We start from the raw sequence: 20,266 nt of genomic DNA, 5'->3' as shown, positions 1-20,266 counted from the left end.
GAATCAACAGGCTATACTAGTGCAGTACTAGCACTTGACCTTGGTAAGTTACCTAACATTTCTGTTCCTCAATACCCTTATCTGTAAAAAAAAAGGGAGGAGTATCCCCCATAGGACTATTTTAAGGATTAAGTGAGATAATCCACAGAAAAATCTTAGCATAGTGCCTGGCATGCAGTGGACTCTCAATAATTTCTTTTAAATGTAAATGGCTTTAGTACCATTAATCAAGCAGAGTTGTGTTGAATTCTGATTCCCCCATTACTAGCTGTTTTACTCTGAGCAAGCCACTTCACCTCTGGGAGTGTCTTAATGGGACTAACCCTACTTCATAGGGCTGTTGTGAGGGTTTGATGAGGTGATTAATACATGTAAAAGTCTAGCATGGTGCTAGGCACATAGTAAGTGTTCAATAAATATTGGCTGAATCTGAATTGGCATATCACTAGGACATGAGACCTGGATTGTTTTCTCAGAGTTCTGCTGCAGCACCCCATACTCTTTTGCCTCATCCTTCATGTGACTGGTCAGGCAAATGGATACAGCCTACACAGAGGCTCAAGCAAGCTGAATTTGTTCAGATGAGGACTAGACCATGGTTTGGGGTTTTCACTTCATTAGCACTGGGCTAATGCATGGCTTGCACTTGCTCGCTTGCACAGCTAACTCCTAAGCCACAGACAGAACAGGCCAAGGCTCATGAGGTAGTCACCCACCCTTCTCCTGGGGGCACAAATTCCCATTTCAACAGCCAACTCTAACACTCCTGGGGTCTCTCTCGCCATTTCCCTTGCCCCAGAGCCCAAAGTGATGAGGGCAGGAGCAAAAAGGTCAGAGAGTGGGGGAAGGAGAGGCTTTCCTCTCTCTTACTGCGCAGTCTGGGGACACTTTCAGCTTATGTCTGGCCTACATCCTGTGAAGGTCTCTAGTGGTTCTTTACTATCCAGGTTTGTCTCCAAGACAAACCTCATCTGTAGGTTGTGTGGGAGAGTGGGGGTGGGGGGATGGTGAACAATGTTCAAAGCATTAGAAACTTTCCATTACTTCACAGAGTCCTTCAGGGAGGCAGGCCTAGGGGAACTGACCATCTGTCAAATCTTCCCCTTGTGCTCAAATCTAGGCCTTGTCACAGGCCAGTCACAGGCACCTCAAGCTTACTCTCCAGCAGCTTATTCCCACACTTTCCAAGCACCCGTTGTTTTCAGAAACCTTAAAGAAATAGCTGGGCTTTCATTCCAATGCATGGATTGGCAGTTGGCTCCCAATTAGGATTATTGTGACTGTTGCTAGTCTACCCTTAACCACTGCCAAGCAAATAGTAAAAGTAGGTCTCATTACACTTGCCTCAGTTTCCTCACATTTAAAATAAGGTGGTGGTCTATGTGATTCCTCTCTGGAAGTTAGGGAGTTCACAACTCAATGAACCGGGGTTCAGGCCTGATTCTGCCCTACACATGCTCATGTGCACACACACACACACACACACACACACACATATACCCTCATTTATCCTCACCACATCCACATTCATACACTCACACATCCATATACACGTATATGCCCATAGTTACACATAGTTACATATACTCATATTCCCACTCACACTCATACATACTTTCAAAATGTTGACACAAATACATACATACAATGCACAAAACTGCATACACACAAATACGCACACGCATTTTCTCCTCTTCTGAAGCTGACCAGGAAATAAAGATATTTGGGAAGGGGTTCCATTATATACTTATGGACAACAACAAGAAAAGGAATTCATATTCAGGGTAAATAATCCCCAGTCTCAAGGATGAATCTCCTTGCCCTATTCCCTGCTACCCAACCCCAACACACACACACACACACACACACACACACACACACACACATTTTTCAAGTCATCTTGTAAGGAGCCCTTACAGTTTGCCCTTTCCTGGCAGCCTGGAGCAATATGGCTAAACCTAGAATGAAAATAAATCTTGGTCTGCCTAGGATAATCCCAGTTTATGCCTGTTGTCCCAGCATAATATTAATAGTGTCCCCTTTCACTCTCAAAATTATCTCAGTTTGGATAATAAATTATCTGATAGCCCTATCTAAACCTCTTCTCACCCTGGGACGGGGCCCATCACATCAGGCCTGGGCCTGCTCTCCTCCTGGGAAACCATCTTGCTCTTTAACTATGCTTAACTCTTCAATTCTATCACTAGAGATTCTTTTTAGTGTTCCAACCTTGCACATAAGCCAAACAGTTTACTGCTCACATCCCAGTGATTAAGGGGAGGATGGGGCACTTTGCCATTCTAGTTGACCTCAAAGGAGGCATTAACCCTCCTCCTTTTGGTTTCACCCCATTTAATTCCCCAGCTACATTCTTCCTGCTTATAATCCTCGACGCCCTAACTTTTTTCTCCTTTTCTTCTTCTTGCTCCCAAAACATTAGGCTCTGATGACCCCAGGCTCTCTGAAACAAATATACTCTATGCCACCCCACCCCCTGCCAGGCTCAGAGATACTTGGAATAAAAAAAGTGGCAAAAGGAGAGCGAGAGAGAGAAAGGGAGACACAGAGAGAGAGAGAGAGATTCAACCTCATTTAGGTTCCATGACTAATTTTCATTAGGCCTGCTGCCCAATTTCTTTTAGCTTCAGGGCATGTGGGCCATTGACTATTTTCATGGCTGGACTAATTGTGTTTTGAAAGAAATCTGAAAATGCTGTCAACTCTTTGCAAACATGGCTATAAATATATTGTGCAGAATAGAGTTGTAGTGCTATTCACAGAGCAACTGGACAAGGATCCATGTTCTCCAAACATGTGGATACCACATACTGCAGCTTGAATTTTGGCAGCAGCTGTGCTAATCTGCAAACAAGATGGAAGCAGGGAAGAGGCCCCAGGAAGGGTAAAAGGGACATTATTAGTATGAAGTGGGGAAATTTAAAAACAGGGCCCTTTTCAGACCCTTAGAAAACTGAATAGTGTGAGGAGAAGCTGGAGGTTATGGTATGCTCACCTGTGTAGATATGGGGCTGTACATATATGTACATATGCATGCACATAGATACATATACATCTGTCTGTGTGTGGGTATATGTGTAAGAGAAAGAGAAAGAATCTATCCATGTAGATAAATGTGTATGTATGTGCCTATGGGTGTGTGCTTCTAGTTGTCTATGTCATGAGTTCAGGTTTAAGGTCAGATTATGTGTATAGTTTTGTACAGAAAGTGGTTGCTTATACACATGTGCATCATTGGCAATGCCTCAATCCAGCTATACATGCATGAACACATGTGCAAATCTACAGATAAACTTATGTACCTGGCAGCCATAATGATAATTCATATGTAAGGGTCAAAGCAGTTTTCAAAGGGCTGTCACATCCATCCTCTCATTTGAATCTCATCACAAGACTGTGAAATAGAGATTTTACTCCCTCCCCCTATTTTACAGATAGGGAAAGTGAGGCTCAGAGAGGCCAAGTGACTTGGCCAAGGTTGCAGATTAGGTAAATGGCAAAGTCAGGACTCTAACACTGGTCTATCTGATGTCAGATCCTATGACTTACCCTATACCACACAGCACAGGGAGAAATGAAGCAAAGGGAACTTGAACTTCAGAGTCTTCTTTATGACTCCCCTTCCAAGGCCACCTTTTCTGTCAGTGCTAAAACAAATTCCATGAAAAGGAAGAGGTCCCGAGGGCCAGTGCTATTCTCTGTTGAGCCATTGTCTGGAGAGTGGCCTGCATGTTGCTGGTCCTGTCTGGAGACACTAGCCATGTCCACTCATGAGATACAGATGAGCCTTGGTCTCCTTGAGCAAGTGTTCACTGGTGATATCCTGGATCCCTTGGGGGGCTTCCTAGGGTTAGGAGCTGGGACAATAGGTTTGTTCTCTCCCTATTCTCTCCTCTGGCTGTTTGTCTTTCTCTTCCTAAAAACCACAGGCTCCCAACATCTGGTCTGACCAGTTCCACCTGAGCCTTCCATGTTTGAGACATTCTGTGAGGAGGGCAGGTAGCACAGGCCTGGCTAGGCCTGAATGTGAGTGGTGCCATCCCAGGACAAGGCAGCAAATGAATCTGTCTGGGGTCCTGATAACCTCCCTTACCTTGGCCACCAGGTCCCTCCAGCTGGCTGGCCAGCAGATCTAAGGAAAACTTGCTTTTGGCTAGTCTTTCCATAGGCAAAATCTAGGTCAAGGCAAAAAACATTGTGGCTCTTAGAACACACAACTGTCCTGTTGTTCACCATTTGGATGGTTAGAACATGGTCAAGAGTAATGGAGATAATGATAATGACTCCAAAGTTTCAGGATCCCTGATTTTAAGTGCTTGGAGAAGTCAGGGCTCAGGGGAGGGGGGATGGTCTCCTAGTTATCTGGAGGCAGGAAGTCCTCACCATTCCCTTTCTCTACTATGACTGTGCTCAGTCATCCCAACCAGAATTTTAACTTGCTAATGTTTAGAGCTTCCCCCCACACACAGGGGGCCCCTATTGGGACTTCCAGGAATTTGTCCTTCCCTTCTGCTGGCTCCAGAAGATAAACCCTCTTTCCAAGTAATAGGATGGGAGGTCCCAACCAGCAAGGAGGTCATGAGGCTTGGTAGGATAAGCTCTTAGGAGGTGGGAATGCAAAGCACCTTGTTGTGGATGGAGCTGTTCAGGTTTAAAACTGTTGTATGTGGATGTGTAGACCACCCACAGTCATTGGTTCCCTCCAGAACTTGGGGAGGAGCTTATAGGCTGACGTGGCCAGTGCAGGATTACCCAACAGGTGGACTAAGTATGAGTTTAGGGCACCAGTGAAGCAGGGCCACCCAAAAATGAAAAAAGTATAGATTTAATGAATTGTTTCAGAATTTGGCAGTCAGAAAAACAGGGCTTAGGGCCTCTAAAGGTCTTAATCTGGTCCTGGGCATGATCAACATCAGAGCAGTCCAGATGGTGCCTTGACAAGGCATCCTTACCCCTAGAACTCCTGACTGAGTAATTCAAAGCTCCTTTAGGCTCACTTGGGGTTACACTAACCTACTAGGGAGATAATAAGAAGAGCAAATGCTTGTACAGCACTTACCATGTGCCAGATACTGTTCTAAGCTATATATAATTCAGTTAACAACCCTATGTGGGAAGTACTCTTGCTATCCTCCTCTTACAAATGACGAAATAGCCGCACAGAGAGGTAAAGTGCCCTGCCTAAGGACACACAGCTACTAAATGGTGGAGCCAGGACTTACCCAGGCAGTTTGGCTCCAGCGTCAGTGCTCACTCAAGAGGGCTCTATGAAAGAAGGACTCTCAATGATACTTTGCCTATAAAACATAAATCCCTTTTTAAAAATAAAGCCAAGATCTAAGAACAGTGATCTTAAAGTGGAGAATATTCGGAGAGATTTCCAGGCATGTTGACTCACCATATCATAATCTGCCCCACCAAATCTCAGCTTTGCATTGAGGTACTTGCTTACTTGTGCACACATGCTCTCTCTTTACCTCTCTTAGATGGAATTCTCCAAGGAGATAGGATAGAGACCATGGGACAGCTACCCTTTCCAAAACTTATCTTTTCTCAACTCTGGGAGAATCTGTATTCCATTTTCATTGAAGAAGTTGTACTCTTATACTCACTACCTCACTGTTCCCCATCACTCTCAACCCCTTCCCAGGAAGTACCCAAGGCCTTTTTAGTGTATAGAAACCATTGGTTCTAAGCACCATTAAGTCTCTGGGAGGTCCAGCTTTCTCATTGTATAAGTGAAGAAATTGAGGCCCAGAAAGGAGAAGGGACTTGTCAGTGTCACAAAGACAGTAGCAGACCAGAAGCAGAACCCAGGTATCCTGACTCCTAATCCAGCACTCTTTCTTGATCCCAGCCAGCAGGCCTTAGCTATGCCCATATCCTTCCTTCCATGACCCTCATTTCCATCCCCTTAACTTTTTGACTCACAATTGTTTGTTTGTTTTTCATCATGCCATACTGCTTCTTATCCATACATTTAAACTTCAGGCTGCTATCAAGTTTAGAGAAAACTCTATTCCAGCTTTCAGGGAGATCCTACATCTCTGTGCCCATGGAACATGGAATTGGGAGATGTGGGTTTTAGTATCAGCCGTGCTAAACATTAAGTGTATGACCTTAGGCCACTCACTTCTCCTCAGTCTGCTCTCCATTTTCCACAACTATAAAATGGGTATATGAATCTCTACACAGCCTTTCCCCACCATGAACTTTTCCCTAACTAATACAAACCACATTGACTTTTCATTTTCCAGAACCCTTCAACACAGCACGTGTTGTGATCAAAGATGTTGGTATATGATGAGATTCAACTGAGTATTTTATTTCATAACTGTCTCTATTGCAAGGATAAACATCAACTAAGATGTAAACTACCATGTGCCACACACAGAGGTGATTATTACCACTCAATAGTCTCCCCCTCTCCTGGGGCTCACAGCATCTGGAAGCCTGTTTGGGACTCAGGATGAGGGGCTGAGAGCTGCTGCCACTTCTGCTCTCAGGTCCTTTATCCCTTCCCTCAGATCTCTTAGAAAAAGTGCACGGGCTGCTGACATGGAAGAGCAGGTGGTGTAGGCTGGGCGGGCTATGCCACAACCATTTTCAGGCACCTCAGTCTGTGGCCCAATGCCTAGACATCCCCCCACCACGTGCCCTTCACTCCAAATGTCCTCAGTATTTTCTTCTCCTTCTACCCCTCCACTCCACCCCACCTGCTGGGTCAGGGCCTAATGAGGAATAGTGACTAACTGGACTCCCACAGGGCAAAGAGCCAGACTCTGAGCAACAACCAAACTGTCCAGTTCTCAACCTTCATCCTACCACTGCCCAATTCACAGGCTCCTCCCCACTTAGCTAAATTCCATTTCAAGTTACAACTCTACCAGCAAACCTTCCTTGATTCCTCCAGCCCTCACACTCATCTCTCCTCTTCCATATCACCACACAAAAATTGCATTCAATTTTATATACACACGTATTTTTACTACTTAGCAGTGATCTGTGGTTGTTTGGTATGTTATGTCTTATCAAAGAAATTATAAGCTTCTTGAGGGACACTTTTCCTTCTCTGGCTCATCCAAAGTCCAGCCTAGCACATAATAAACACCTATTGACTTGAATTGACCAAACATTAATTGAATTGGAGGTGGAGGGTATGGGGAGGGCTTGTGAGCAGAGAGAGAACTAACATTTATTGAACACTTAATATGTGCCAGGCTGTATGCTAGATGTTTTATATGCCTCATCTCATTTAATCTCCACACCTTTAATGACAGATGTTATTATTATCCCTATTTTACATATGAGAAAACTCAGACTTCAAGAAGATAAAACCTTTGTCAAGGCCAGCCATGTGGTAAGTAATTGAATCTAGTTCTGTTTGATCCAAAGCCCATATTCAAAGTCTGGTAACAGCTTGAATGCCTATTAGCAAAGTATCGATTAAATAAATTATGATATATCCATATAACAGAACACTGTGCAGTTATAAAAAAGAGTAAGGACCTTATGGACTTAATGTGTTATAATATCCAAGATATATTTTGAAGTATAAAAGGCAAGGTAGAGGGTAATGTGAGTTAAAGGCTACCATTTCCATTTTAAAAAATAGGGTGTGTACACGCACACACACACACACACACACACACAATTGCTTGTACATATACAGACTATCTCTGGAAGGATACACCAAATAACACTGGTGGCCTCTAGGGAGGGGAACAGGGTAGCTGGGAGACAGGAGTGGGAGAGAGACTTGTCACTGTTGTACCTCTTGAATTTTGTCTCACGTTAAACAAATAAAATTACATTTATTTATTTATTTTATTTATTTTTTAGGTGAGGAAGATCGGCCCTAAGCTAACATCCCTTGTTAATCTTCCTCTTCTTGCTGAGGGAGATTAGCCCTGAGCCAACATCCATGCCCATCTTCCTCTATTTTGTATATAGGATGCCTCCACAGCATGGCTTGATGGGTGGTACGTAGGTCCGCGCCTGGGATTCCAACCTGCGAACCCAGGGCTGCCAAAGTGGAGCACGCAAACTTAACCACTATGCCACAGGGCTGGCCCCTAAAATTACATTTGTTAAAACACAATACAATCTCTTTCCACAAAGTAGTGCCTGGGGATCGACTTTGGAAAAGTTCAGTGAGAGATGAAGGGAGCAGTATGCCAGTGATTGAATTGGGGAACTCCCAGGATGCCAGAAGCCCCACCCTTTGCACCTCTCTTACAAACCAACCTCCACTACAATCATCTTCCCTTAATGCTGATTGAGGTCACGTCTTTCCAGATCTCAGTTCTTTACCTGTAAAATGGGAACCAGATGAGGTAGGATCAGGTGGTCTCTAAAACGCCTTCCAGCTCAGACATTTAAATAACTGAAAATCAAGATGGTAAGTCCTACTATATTTGAAATCTTAGTCTCTAGGAAGAGCTTGGGGATTTTGTTTTGTTGTTTGCAACAAGAAAGAGGAATATTTCCATTCTGATTTGCCTACTGGATGATCTTAATGGAGGTTCCCTAAGTGGTCACTGAAATGCTTGCTCAAAACTGCTATTGCAGTCCTCCCTCCAGGCCTCTAGCCTTCTGTGGCTTCTGTTCTCCGGGGCTATCCTGTTTAGAACACAAGGAAATTGGCCCACTCCAAAACTGAATACAAAGGAGCAAGGCCCCTTCTATGCTTAACGTCCCCTGGCCCAGATCTTCTGACCCTAAATATCCCTTTCCTTCTTTTTCACTACCTGCAGGACAACAGAGGATCTGTGAGAGACCCTCGGGAGGAAGTGACACCCTAACTCCACCCACCATCCACCCCCAATCCCTAGCAACTCCTACTAAAAACTTCAGTCCTTGATTCTGTAGGGAGGTTTGTGAACTCCTGCCAAGAGCTGTAAATATTTCAACATGCCTTGTTTCCTTGAATGTATATGACTTGGGATCTAGGCCCTCCTCTCCCTGGCCTCTCAGAGAAGTGAGGAATAAAAAAACACAGCCAGTCCTTAGCTACAGGACACCCGGGTCAAACTGCAGAAGAATACAGAAGGGAGACGGGGAAGAGATGGAGTGAGGAGGTGGAAGATGGGGAGGAGGGGTTGATTCCTCTTCCAGAAACATTTAGAGAAAGGTATAGCAACTCAATTTATAGGGGCTGGAAAAGGTTACTGTAAAATAATAATAACAACAACCACCCCTTCACAATTTACAAAGATCTTTCACATACACAATCTCATTTGACCCTTCATAGTCCTATAAAAGCAAATACTGTTAATCCCATCATGCAAATGAGAACCCTGAAGACTTGAAAGATTCTGTGACTTGTTCAGGGCTAAACAACTGAGAAGAGACTGTTTCTCTGGCCCTTTTTGGACCCAAGGATCATAACTCTGGGTAGAGTAAGATAGGTGGTTAGAGGAGTATGTCATGTATCACAAGACTGTCAGACTTTTTTTTTTACTAAATCCTTTCTTGGTCATCTCTTTCTATCCCTTAGTCATAAGGACGTCCTGAGGCTACAGGAATGAAAAACTCTGCAGCAATTCCCCCTTGGTAGCTGCCCCCCACCCAGTCTTTCAGTCTTTACTATGTATTAGGTGATATCTAAAAGCAGGAGTTCTGGACTCAGACTCTGGGTTCAAATCCTGGTTCTGCCATTATTTGCTATATGAGCTTCAGCAAGTTATTTAACTTCTGTGCCTCTGTCTCTTTATCTGCAAAATGGAGGAAATAATGGTACCTACCTCATAAGTTTGCTGAGAATTAAAATGAGTTGGTACATGTAAAGTGCTTAATATGATTCCTGGCACAGAGCTACTTGCTAAATGCTAAATAAATGTTAGTTATTATTATTATTATTATTATTGTTATTATTATGCTTAACAGAAGTAAGGGGCTAAAAAAGATCTTTCACATACACCATCTCATTTGACCCTTCATAGTCCTATAAAAGTAAATCAAAGAAATCGAAGAAGTCAAAGAAATCACACTGTGGACTGCAGCAGAGCAGCCATCATTAGGCTGTGCTCTTCGAGTCTTTTTTCCAGTAGCAGGAAGGGCTCATAAGGAGTCATCTTCATACTTCTACCTGGTCCCCTTGGGATTAGTGGCAACCACACATGAGGGGCATGAGTGGTGAACAGAAGAAATTTCTTTTCTTTCTTAGAAACTCAGTGACCTAACAAGTGACCGAACCTGTGACCTATGGCACCATGTTCTAAGCCATGTGCTAACTGGCCCAGACAGACATCACACGCCCAGCTATACACACATACACACGGGTCTGGACACACGGGTGCACGCACATATTCTTCCAGCCTGGGTAAGAGGATAGGTGTGCAGATCCACAGAATAAGTTGGGCAAAGAAACGATGTGGGGACTGCTTGTTTAGCAATATTTCCCTTTCACTTTTCCCTTCAGCCGCATAGAAGCAGGGAAGGAACTAACCTGGGAGCTTCATTTCCTCCCTCTCCACCCTCACTGAAGGCACTTTTGACTCTAGCTAGGACTTGGGTGTCTGTCTCCTCCCTTCTCCAACTCCTCTACAATCCATTATGCAGTATATTTTGGCAAGAAGAGAGATGATAGGGGCTCAAAAAAGAATGAAGACTTCTGTTCTATCTAGAACCCTTGAAGCTACTGAAAACCAATCTGAAATCTCTGGAGGTTCAGTTGGTCCAAGAGATGGTGAACAGTGATAGTGAGGATTTGAAGAGAAAGGGGTGCAACTGAAAAGGACATTTGTTGAATACTAATAAGACCTGCCACAATACTATCTCCTTGGCTGGTGTCCTGGGACTATGAAAAGAGGAAATGCGGAAATGACAAAAAGGGTTTCATAGCAGCTATCTTACTGCAAAAATCCAGAGGTGATGGCTTCCACACTCTTGAGTGCTCTAGAAAAAGTTGCTATTCCTCCAGAAAGTGGAAAGTAAGAGAGGGGAGAAAGGGGAAAAAGAAAGAGATGCCTCTATGGGATGTGTAGGAATGGGCCTGAGATCCAGGCTGGAGTTGGGCCTGTACAACATCCGAAACTCTCGTTGTTTCTCTAACTGAGCAAGGGAAAGACAGAGAAGAGAGAGAACAATACTGAGAGGAAATGGGGTGGCATATCTAGCAAAGGTGATACAAATGCACCATGAAAATAGGAGGAGCCAAGAAAATATGTGGTTGGGACAACGAATTTCATTCCTTCTCCTACCAACCCCAGAAACTACACAAAATAGAGGATAGAGGAGGTCAAGACTACCAGGATGAAGAGGCATGTACTTCCTCAAGCCACCCAAACAGGCCACATTCTCCACCCACAAATAGGTGCCAATTTAGTTAGTAACCACAGAACCCACCTTCAAGGCAGGTGATTAAATGTCCTTTGGCTTAGTCCTCTGTCACCCTAAAACGGGAGAGGGTTAGAGTGTCCTAAACCCCCTTCCCAGTAACCTTTGAGTACTGAGAAGATGCAGGATAAGCGGAGGATGGAAGCAGAAAGAAATTTGGAATAAATGTTTCAAAGCCTCACTGTTGGGGAGTTGCAAAGGGGTCCAGGCCAAGAGGTACAATCCAGGCTGGTCATATTCTCTCCATCACTCTCACCTAACAAGTTTCCCAGTCTGAGTCCTTTGCACTAGTCCCCCATAACCCCTACAGAAGCCTCTGTTAGGTTAAACCTGATTTCATAGACAGATGGGAAAAGACTTCTTTCAGATGGAATATTCAAAATCCATGGCTTGAAGTGTACGGGGTGTGTGTGTGTGTGTGTGTGTGTGTGTGTGTGTGTGCTTTTTACGAATAAAGCTTTTTCTCTCAAGGTTGCTCATCAATCCCAGGTGAGACGGTTCCTTTCAAGATAGGAAATCCCACTCCATCATTCGCACAATATAAAAAGAGTAAATGATTCTTTCTTTTCAAAATGCAACAAAACAAAAAGATGCTGGTGGGAAAAGCAGCACAACCTCCTGGGAAACTGATCTGCTCAAAAGGTCGAGATGGTATCCTTTACATATCTCTGCAAATGTTGACGGTGCAGCTGCTTGTTTACTCTTCATGGCACTGGAGAAAATATTTCCAATGACAAGCAAGTATAAATTCAGGGAAAAGGAGAGAGAGTTCTGTGCCTGCTACTTCAGCAGCCACACTCTCAGCTAAGCCCTGAGTGAAGCTGAAGTTGACCATGGATTATGGATACCCAATAGGGCCTTCTCCAGGATCGCAAGCAGCAGCCTTCCCATACCCACCACAATGGGACCCAGGCAGCAGCCCTGAGCCAGCTATAAAGATGCCCTGTCTGAATCCCCTTGAAGGAAACCACTGTATTGCATTTAGGAATCTTGGTTTACTCTTTTATCCTGAAGTAACAGCAAACCAAGGTCATACTAACCATGCATTTCTGAGAAATGAGAATGAGCTGTGGGAAATTAAGTTTCAGGAGAGGGGTCTAAACTGAAACTTAAGGGACTACTTGAAGTTTCATGCTTTTTAAGAACAGGCTCAAATGCTGGGAAACAGCAGCATACAGACCCACTCTGCTAGCCTGCCACAGGCTAAGTCGAGGGAATTCTCCTGGAAGCCCATTTCTATGCTGAACAGGGCATTCTAGGAGAAGCAGTTGTACATCCAGAGTTGCCTTTTTATACTGGGCAAAATGGAGTGGGTCTTTTCAACTACATCAGTATAATATGAGCAGCTCCATAGTCTTTAAATGCACACGACATGGGAAAATGATATCTATATGGCTTTTCATTGCTTTCCCAATCTCCTCCCAACCTGTCTGCACCTTCATTCAGGCAGATTAACAAATTTTCATTTGTCTGATTGAGTCAAAATTTGGTGAATAGTAAAGAACAAAATATCACATAATTCTAGAAAGATAGAATGGCAGAGCTAGAAAGGTCATCTAGTCACACCCTCTCATTTTACAGATAGGTAAACTGAGGTACAGAGAGGTAAGGTGCCCACTCAAAGTCACAGAGCAAGTCAGGGGCACAAGGTATCTAACTCCTGGTCACTGCCTAGCTGGTATTATTGAGATCACCAGCCCCTTGGGGTGCAGATTTAGACTTAGAATGAGCATTTGAGGCCACTGGACAGTGAGCCAGGAATCCAGCCTCAACCCAGCTACTCCAGCTCAAACAAACATCCCTCTGGTTGTCTTCCAAATACTCCAACCTCTCCTCTTCTTTCCTTCCAATATGAGTCAAAGTCCCAGCTTGGGACCCAGTTGGTTGGAGAAGAGGCAGAGGAGTGGCTTGAAAGATACCTGGCCAATTGCCCTGTGGCCCAAAGCTTCATGGCAGGCTCTGAACAAACCTAATATAGCTTCTCTGGACATAGGCAAAAGCCTTCAGCCAAAGGCAAGACATTGGCAGATTTGCTCAAAAGATACCTGGCTCCCAAAGTCAGTAATTTAGTGGCTAGTGCCACCACAGAAGTGTACTACCTCACAGAGTCCACAAAGACCATACATTGCATGCTCTAGAATGGCCTGAATTGCACTTCCCTTCTTTACTCCATGGCTTTTTCCAATGCCCAGAGACCCCCTCATGTGGACTTAGCCCCCAAACATCAAAACTACCTTTTCCTGGGGCTCCATCACAACAGTCCCAACTATCTGCAGAACCTTAGACCCATTAAGCCAATCAGTGCAGCTTTAGGGCTGTGAAGATATTAGGCCTAGCCAAAGACAATTTGGGTTGTGTGGTGCCTCCAAACACTAAATTCATAGATTTTTAGAGATGGAAGTCATGTCATATATTAATAGAAACGGACAGTGCACCACAATAATAAAAATGGACAGTGCACCAACCTCCTTGACTATGAGGGTGTATGTTCCATGGTCCCCAGAATGGCTATGGGGCAAATGCTGGCTGATAAAGATTTTAGCAAGCTTCTACTGGCTTCTTCTATCCCTTTGAGACACCAGCGCTGCAGCACAGGTCTGGGAAATTTGGGGTAAACTACAGAAAGTGTGTGGAGGCAGAGAAACATTTGGAATCTCAGAATCTGAATGGTTGCTTGGGAAAGCTGAGGGGCTCAAGAAAGGTAGTGCTGAGGATGAGATTTTCTAGGAGTTCAGGAATGTGGTGGAGCATTCCTGACTTGTTCAAAATAAAAACTGAGGTGTTCCCGAGAGCCTCTAGTATCAAATATAACTTTCATGAATTCAAGGACCCAAGCCAAAATATTCTGAGACCCTGGGGACATACCAAATTCCTTTCTGTCCCTTCCTGACCTATACTCACCGTAATGTAAACCAGTAACCCCAGCCCCTCAATGGACCTAGTCTGTGTCAGAGTACACAACAGCCACACCTCTGCACAGCCCACTGAAGCCCCCCTTCCCGGCTGCACTGTGAGGTCTTGACCGGAAAGTCCCAGCCAGCCCTCCCTCTGAGTCCTCTATGATCACCTACTTTGAAGTTTGTTCCCCAGCAGTGAACCTCTTCCTGGTAAAATAGTGGTTTTTCCAAGTTTTATTACACACCCCTAAGGCCCCAGCTCTAGGTCTGCTCACACCACATGAATGCCAGGGCCTAGCTTCAGCCCATCCCCCACTACCTCCCTTGAAGTTTCACCCAGACTTTGCCACTGACCCTGAAGGCCAACAGCCTGCCTTCAACCACAGGGCAATACTCAGCAGGTGCCCTCGGAGGTAACCTAGGCAACAGCCAGAGGCTTTGCTCTGGCTCCCTGCCCAAGAGCCTCTGAATTGCATCAAAGTGTGGCAATGACCTTCCCCCCAAAAAGTTGTTCCACAAAGTCCAGGGACCCCCTCCACTCAGGTGTCAATATGGCCGAGGCAGTCCTCAGACAGCCCTAGACAGTCACTGACACACACTCGAACTTTAAAGTGGGGTCCACACACTTCAGCACCACTGGGTCACAAGGTCGGAGGCACCAAGAGCCCCAAAACCCCTTCTTCAAGGGCAGCCCAGCAAAGCTGCAAACTAAAAAAAAATGAGTCCTTGGTTGAGAGAGGTAGGAGAGGCTCTCCAAGGGTCTAGGGAATCCACAGGTGGATGCCCCAGAATTCAAGATTTCTATATTCACTAAATAATCACCAGACACCTCAGAGAACAGAAGCACATGTTGGGGGTGGCGAGAGGAGGGAACCCTTCAGCCCCAGGGCAACACTGTGAAAAGCCACACATATTCCGAGCCGCGAACTTATGGAACTTATGGCAGGTCGCGAGTGGAGCTGTCCTGAGGAGCCACAAGAGGGAGTGAGCCTTGAGGGAGAGGGCATCCCAAGCCCCTTGGATCCCTCCAGAGACTCCTCATCAGAACTGCTGAGGGGCTTCACCGGTGGCTTGCTGAGAAAGCGGGATGGCTCCTCTGACTTCTCCAAGCCCACAGGCGGGCTCAATGCAAGGAGCGCGCAAGCCTGCAGTCCTGCGGCTGCGGGCCTGGAGAGCAACGGCGACGACCTCCAGCCCTGCTTGTCTTAGGGAAAAAGACGAAGTCAGCTCTACGCGAAAGCCGGAGGGCTGAAGGCCGGCATTCCCGGCTAAGGCCGAACTAGGCACCCCGCAGACAGCGGAGAGGCGCGGGGCGCCAGGAAGGGCATTGCTGAGGTTGGGGGCCGCACCGAGTGAGCCGCAGGGCCCAGCCTGTCAGCCGCCTCAAGCCTCTCGGGCAGGAGACCGCCTCCCTGCCTGCTTTGGGGTTCAGCTCAGAGGGCACGGAGATCCGCTCGTTCGCTCAGAGTGGCAGAGGACGGCGGGGCCCAGCTGGGCCGTAACCACGAGGTGGGGTGGGGGGAGGGAAGCGACGCGCGCACACCCCCACTCGCACTCCCTCACTCCTTTCCTCTCTGTCCTGCGGACACACACGCCTGCCATGTGTTTGACTCTTCACTCAGAGTCACCAGGATTCCTAAAGTGTTTCTGACAGAAAACACCTCCGCTCTCCGTACAGGAACAGGGGCTGCTGCGGAGATCTGCAGTACGGTGTTGCTCTCAAAGCCCTCCCAGCCTCCCAACTCTCTTCTCTCTCCATGACTTCGCCCCCGCCTCCCCCCAAAAACATTCTGCAAATATATTCCCCAAGTACAGAAGGTCAGAGTACTTTAAACAAACCCAAAAGGTGCGTCTGGATTTGTCCCAGGGCAAAAAAAGTTCATTCCTTACCTGTGATCAATGGATGTCCCAGGTTCCACCCCCGGGACGTCTTGCGCCTAGGCTCCACAGCCAAGGCTGCTTAGAGCCCCGCAACCCGCGCCTTACCAGCGCCATGGGCAAGGGGCAAGGGGAAGGAGTCGGAGTGGCGAGCTGGAGGGGCGCCTTGGACCAGGAGGTATGGGGTCGGCAGCAGCGGGAGGGGACACCCTTGCCTAGAATGCCAGGACGGGCGCGCGGGGCCACTCACCTGCTTGGAACTCCACTTGGCGATTTTTCTCTCTTTCCTCCTGCAGCAGCATGGAGTAGAGGATCCCGAAGGAGTTCTGGATGCCGAAGATGGAACCGTTGCACCAGGTGGCAGCGAAGACCACCATCCAGCCAAAGCCACCTTCGGGGGGCTGGAAACTGCGCGCCGTGCCGCAGGTCTCCACGGTGGGCGTGGGCTCGTGTTCACGCTCGGGCTCGGGCTCAAACTCCAGCTCCGGCAGGGGTGCAGGGTCCGGTAGGGGCTGGGGCTCCGGCTGGGGCTCTGGCTGGGGCTCGGGTGGGGGCACTGGCACGGGCTCGGGCTCTGGCTCCGGCTCCGGCTCCGGCTCGGGGTTACCCACCCGCTCCTGCTGTTCCTGGTCTGCCTCCCACCAGGGCCCCTTGGCTTCCTCGCTCGCCGGGCTTTGCAGCGCCATCGCGGTTGGGGGACTGTGGCTGCTCGGGCCCAAGGAGCCGCTGTGTGGCTGGTACTTGTTTCTGCTGCTGCTGCTGCTCCAAGCGCTACTGCCGCCGCTGCCTCCTCCTCCCAGCTCCGCGCCCCAGCTGGCCAGCTTGTCCCGCTACAGAAGGTCCCTCGAGCCCTCTCCTTCTCCTCCCCCGTCCACCCCACCTCCTCCTCTCCCCATGTCATCTCTCTCCTCCCCCTCCTCCTCCCCCCCACCTCTTCCTCCCTTAACAGGCAGCCGCTACAGCCTCGCTCTTCTCCCCAGCCCTTCCTCCTCCTCCTCATACTCGCCTACCTACTCTAGTCGTCGCTGCCTCCCTCAACTCCCTTTTCAAACTACTGAATCCTGTCCTCCTTGTCCAGATGCCCAGTAGAGGGAGAGTTAAAACGGAAATACGAGAGCACAAATTATCCTGTACCCCTGCCCTCTCCTCTCCGCAGGCTCCAAACGAGCATTGATCAACCCAGAATACCCAGGAAAGACCCCGCCTGTGCTTTGCTTTCACTCCCTCCTTCCTCACAAGCAGCCTGGAACGGGTGGCCCGGGGGACCCCAGGACTAGAGCTGGCCAGTGAGAGACCCCACCCTGCTCTCGGGAGTCTCTATGTCCCCCCTTGGGCTTGAGGGGGCCGACCTGGAGGGGACAGCCCAAACTTCGGACAGAGAGTGAGCACAATCTTCTCGAGTCCTGGGGCTCAGCCCCCCACAGCCTGAGCGCACCGCTCCCCCCTCTCCAGTCTCTCCCCCTCCGCCCCCCTCCCCTTCCCGGCAAATCCCTGGCTGGGTGCGGAGGGGAGGAGGCGGCCCTGCAGCGAGGCCCGCCCCTCTGGGCAGTCAATCAGGGCTTTGTTTGCGCCAACCTGGAGCCCAGAGGAGCTGTAGAGGGCCGGGTCTGGACCGGGGGCCGGGCCAGGAAGGGAGGGAGGTGCAGCGGCACCGGAGTGGGCCGGGCCTGGGCCCGGGCCCGGGCCCGGGGGGGCAGGAGCCGGAGCTCAGCTAAGGCTCCTCCCGGCTCTCTGTCCCGCATTGGGGAACTAGGAGTCGGGGCCAGGTCGAGTCGCCAGTTTGGTCAAGCGCCGCCCGGCCCCGGACATCCCGACTGGGCTGGTCCCTCGGGACTTGGCCACCGTTTTTAGGGCGCTCGGGACTGGGCGGAGCCGCTGGCGGAGGGATGTCTTCCCAGCACCCACTGCCCTTTTCCGCCCACCTCCGGCATAGAGACGTGGGAGTCCCGCTGAATGTCCCAGACGAAGGCCCCAGCCCCGCGAGGGTAAGGGATAGTTCGCTCCCCGGAGAGCGCGCAGGTCCCAGGAGGCAGGAGGAGTGATCTGCCCTGCGGGCGGCCCGGCTCCCATCCGGGGAGCGCGGCAGTACCCAGCCTCAGCCCTCGGGGTCGGCCCCGTGATCCTGGGAAGCTCTGCCTACCCTAAGGGCCCGCGCGTCTAATGAACTAATCATGAGGTCGCGGTGTGGTTACCAAGCTACTCCGCTCTCCACAAGCTGGCGGGAGAACGCCAAGCCCTTTCTACCCAGCATATCATTAACCTTCTTGCTGAGTGAAAAGACTGCATGGCCGGTGAAAATGCAGCTCAGGACTGCGCCAGATGCCCACAAACATAAAGTCATTAAGTACTTGAGGGCGGGCTGAGCGGGAGGATAGAGGTGTCCCAAGGAGCTTGCCGTGCCGTGGAAGGAATCAGCCAAATTCACAAATGACGCAGGCGGTGCCAGTCAGCAGAGCAGGCGTTGCTCGAGCGAAGAGCGAATAGAGCACTGTCCTTTATTGCCCTGAGCTAAGTATTATCATCACCTGCTCTTTCCAAGCAGGAAACCTGAGGCTCAAGGAAGTCAAGGCATTTATTAGGCTAAGGTCATGGGACAAATCAAGTCCAAGCTGGAATTCAAGGCAGGTCTTCACACAGCAAAGCCTCATGCTCCCTGAGCTTCACAACAGGAGTCTAGGGCTTGGCGCTCCCCAGGAGAGGGACAGAGGAGGGAAGGCAGGATCTGGCTGAGCTGTCACAGTAGGCTTCTGAAGGAGGTGGTGGCCTAGATGGGCCTTGAATGTTGAGAAATAATTTCACAGTCTGGGGGGTGGGGAGAGGGGTGTCCCTGCCTAAGAGGGACAAAGCACAGAGGCATGGGAGGACTGTACTCGTAGAAAGAGGTAAATGAAAGCTAATGAGGCCAAAAAGTTAATATGTATGCTGCCTCTCCCAGGAAACACTTGCATTTTAATAAAAATCCGCAATGCTTGAGCTACGAAAAGTGACAAATCATGGACATTATGGGCACTGGGGCTTAAGATTTGCTTTTTAGTCAGGAGTCTCACCACACACATGACCAACTTGGTTTCCATTTGCAGGGAACCTGATTAAGATCCTGAAAAGGGTTATTTCCAACCCCAGAACTAGGAATAGACCCTGGAGTCTTGCGGCCCATCTCAGACCCCTACTGTCTAAATTCTATTTTCCTCTCTGTTTAAATGGGGTTTTTAGATCTCTGGAATGGGGGTAAGGGTGGGCGATGACACCCATTGAGGATCTCCTGTGAACCTAGCACTATGCTAGCCCTTTACATACATGATCTCATATAATCTTCATAACAACTCTATAAGATTGGGATGATTTGTCCTAGTCTTATAAAGTGAGGAAACAGGCTCTAAGAGGTTAAGTCAGTTGTTTAAGTCTACAAAGCCATTAAGAGGTAGAACAGGGATCTTTGCTCATTTGTGTGAGCTTCAAAGTATATGCCTCACTCAGGAGACAGGATTGTATAACCACCATCCCACCATTCTAGCAACACACACAGTACCTACTATTTCTCCCCTCTTTAGAAGGTACTTTATAATGGCTAGAGCACTGGCATCAGGAGACCTGGATTCTAATCTAGAATCTACTATTGCATAGTTGTGTGATCCTAAGCAAGTTGTTTTCCCTTTCTGAGCTGCAGTTTCTTTATCTGCAAAATGGAGTTAATTCGTACTTCACAGCGTTATTAAATGCCATGCTGAGAAGTATAGGCTTTATTTTGGGTATACAAGAGAGCCACAGAAGATTTTTGAGTAGAGACTAACATCAGATTTGCATTTTAGAAAGAAAACTGTGGCGGCAGTGTAGAAAGATACTGTGGCTTGGAAAGATAAGAGGTAAGGAAAACAAGCAATGAACCAGGTAAAAAAAATGTTAATGATCTGAAATAGGGCACTGACTATGGGGATGAAGACAAGGGGATGGCTCTGTGAACGAACCATTGTTATGGTGAGGTTGACAGATTTGGGTAGTGAGGAAAAAAGAAGCAGCAAAGATGATGCTGACATTTCTTGCTTGAGTGATGATAAGGATGGTAAGAGTGTTAATGGAGATTGGGAATTAGGAGCTAAATCAGGTCTGAGGTGCCTGTGGCTTCCTGTTTCTTC

General features: G+C 47.9%; 1 protein-coding gene across 1 annotated transcript in view; it reads right to left on the bottom strand.

Annotated features, from left to right (window-relative positions):
- Nucleotides 1–16,964, bottom strand: part of SLC16A2 (solute carrier family 16 member 2) — a 111,705-nt gene extending 94,741 nt beyond the window's left edge. The window contains exon 1 of the mRNA XM_058536203.1: nt 16,384–16,964. Coding sequence (XP_058392186.1) covers nt 16,384–16,819 — 436 coding nt within the window. The 5' untranslated portion in view covers nt 16,820–16,964. The remainder of the gene's footprint in view (nt 1–16,383) is intronic.
- Between the last annotated feature and the right edge of the window lie 3,302 nt (nt 16,965–20,266).

The sequence above is a fragment of the Diceros bicornis genome, chromosome X (genome assembly GCF_020826845.1).
Source record: "Diceros bicornis minor isolate mBicDic1 chromosome X, mDicBic1.mat.cur, whole genome shotgun sequence".
Classification (NCBI taxonomy): Eukaryota; Metazoa; Chordata; class Mammalia; order Perissodactyla; family Rhinocerotidae; genus Diceros; species Diceros bicornis.
The sequence above is the reverse complement of the archived record's forward strand: the minus strand, read 5'-3'. Positions and strand labels throughout refer to the sequence as shown.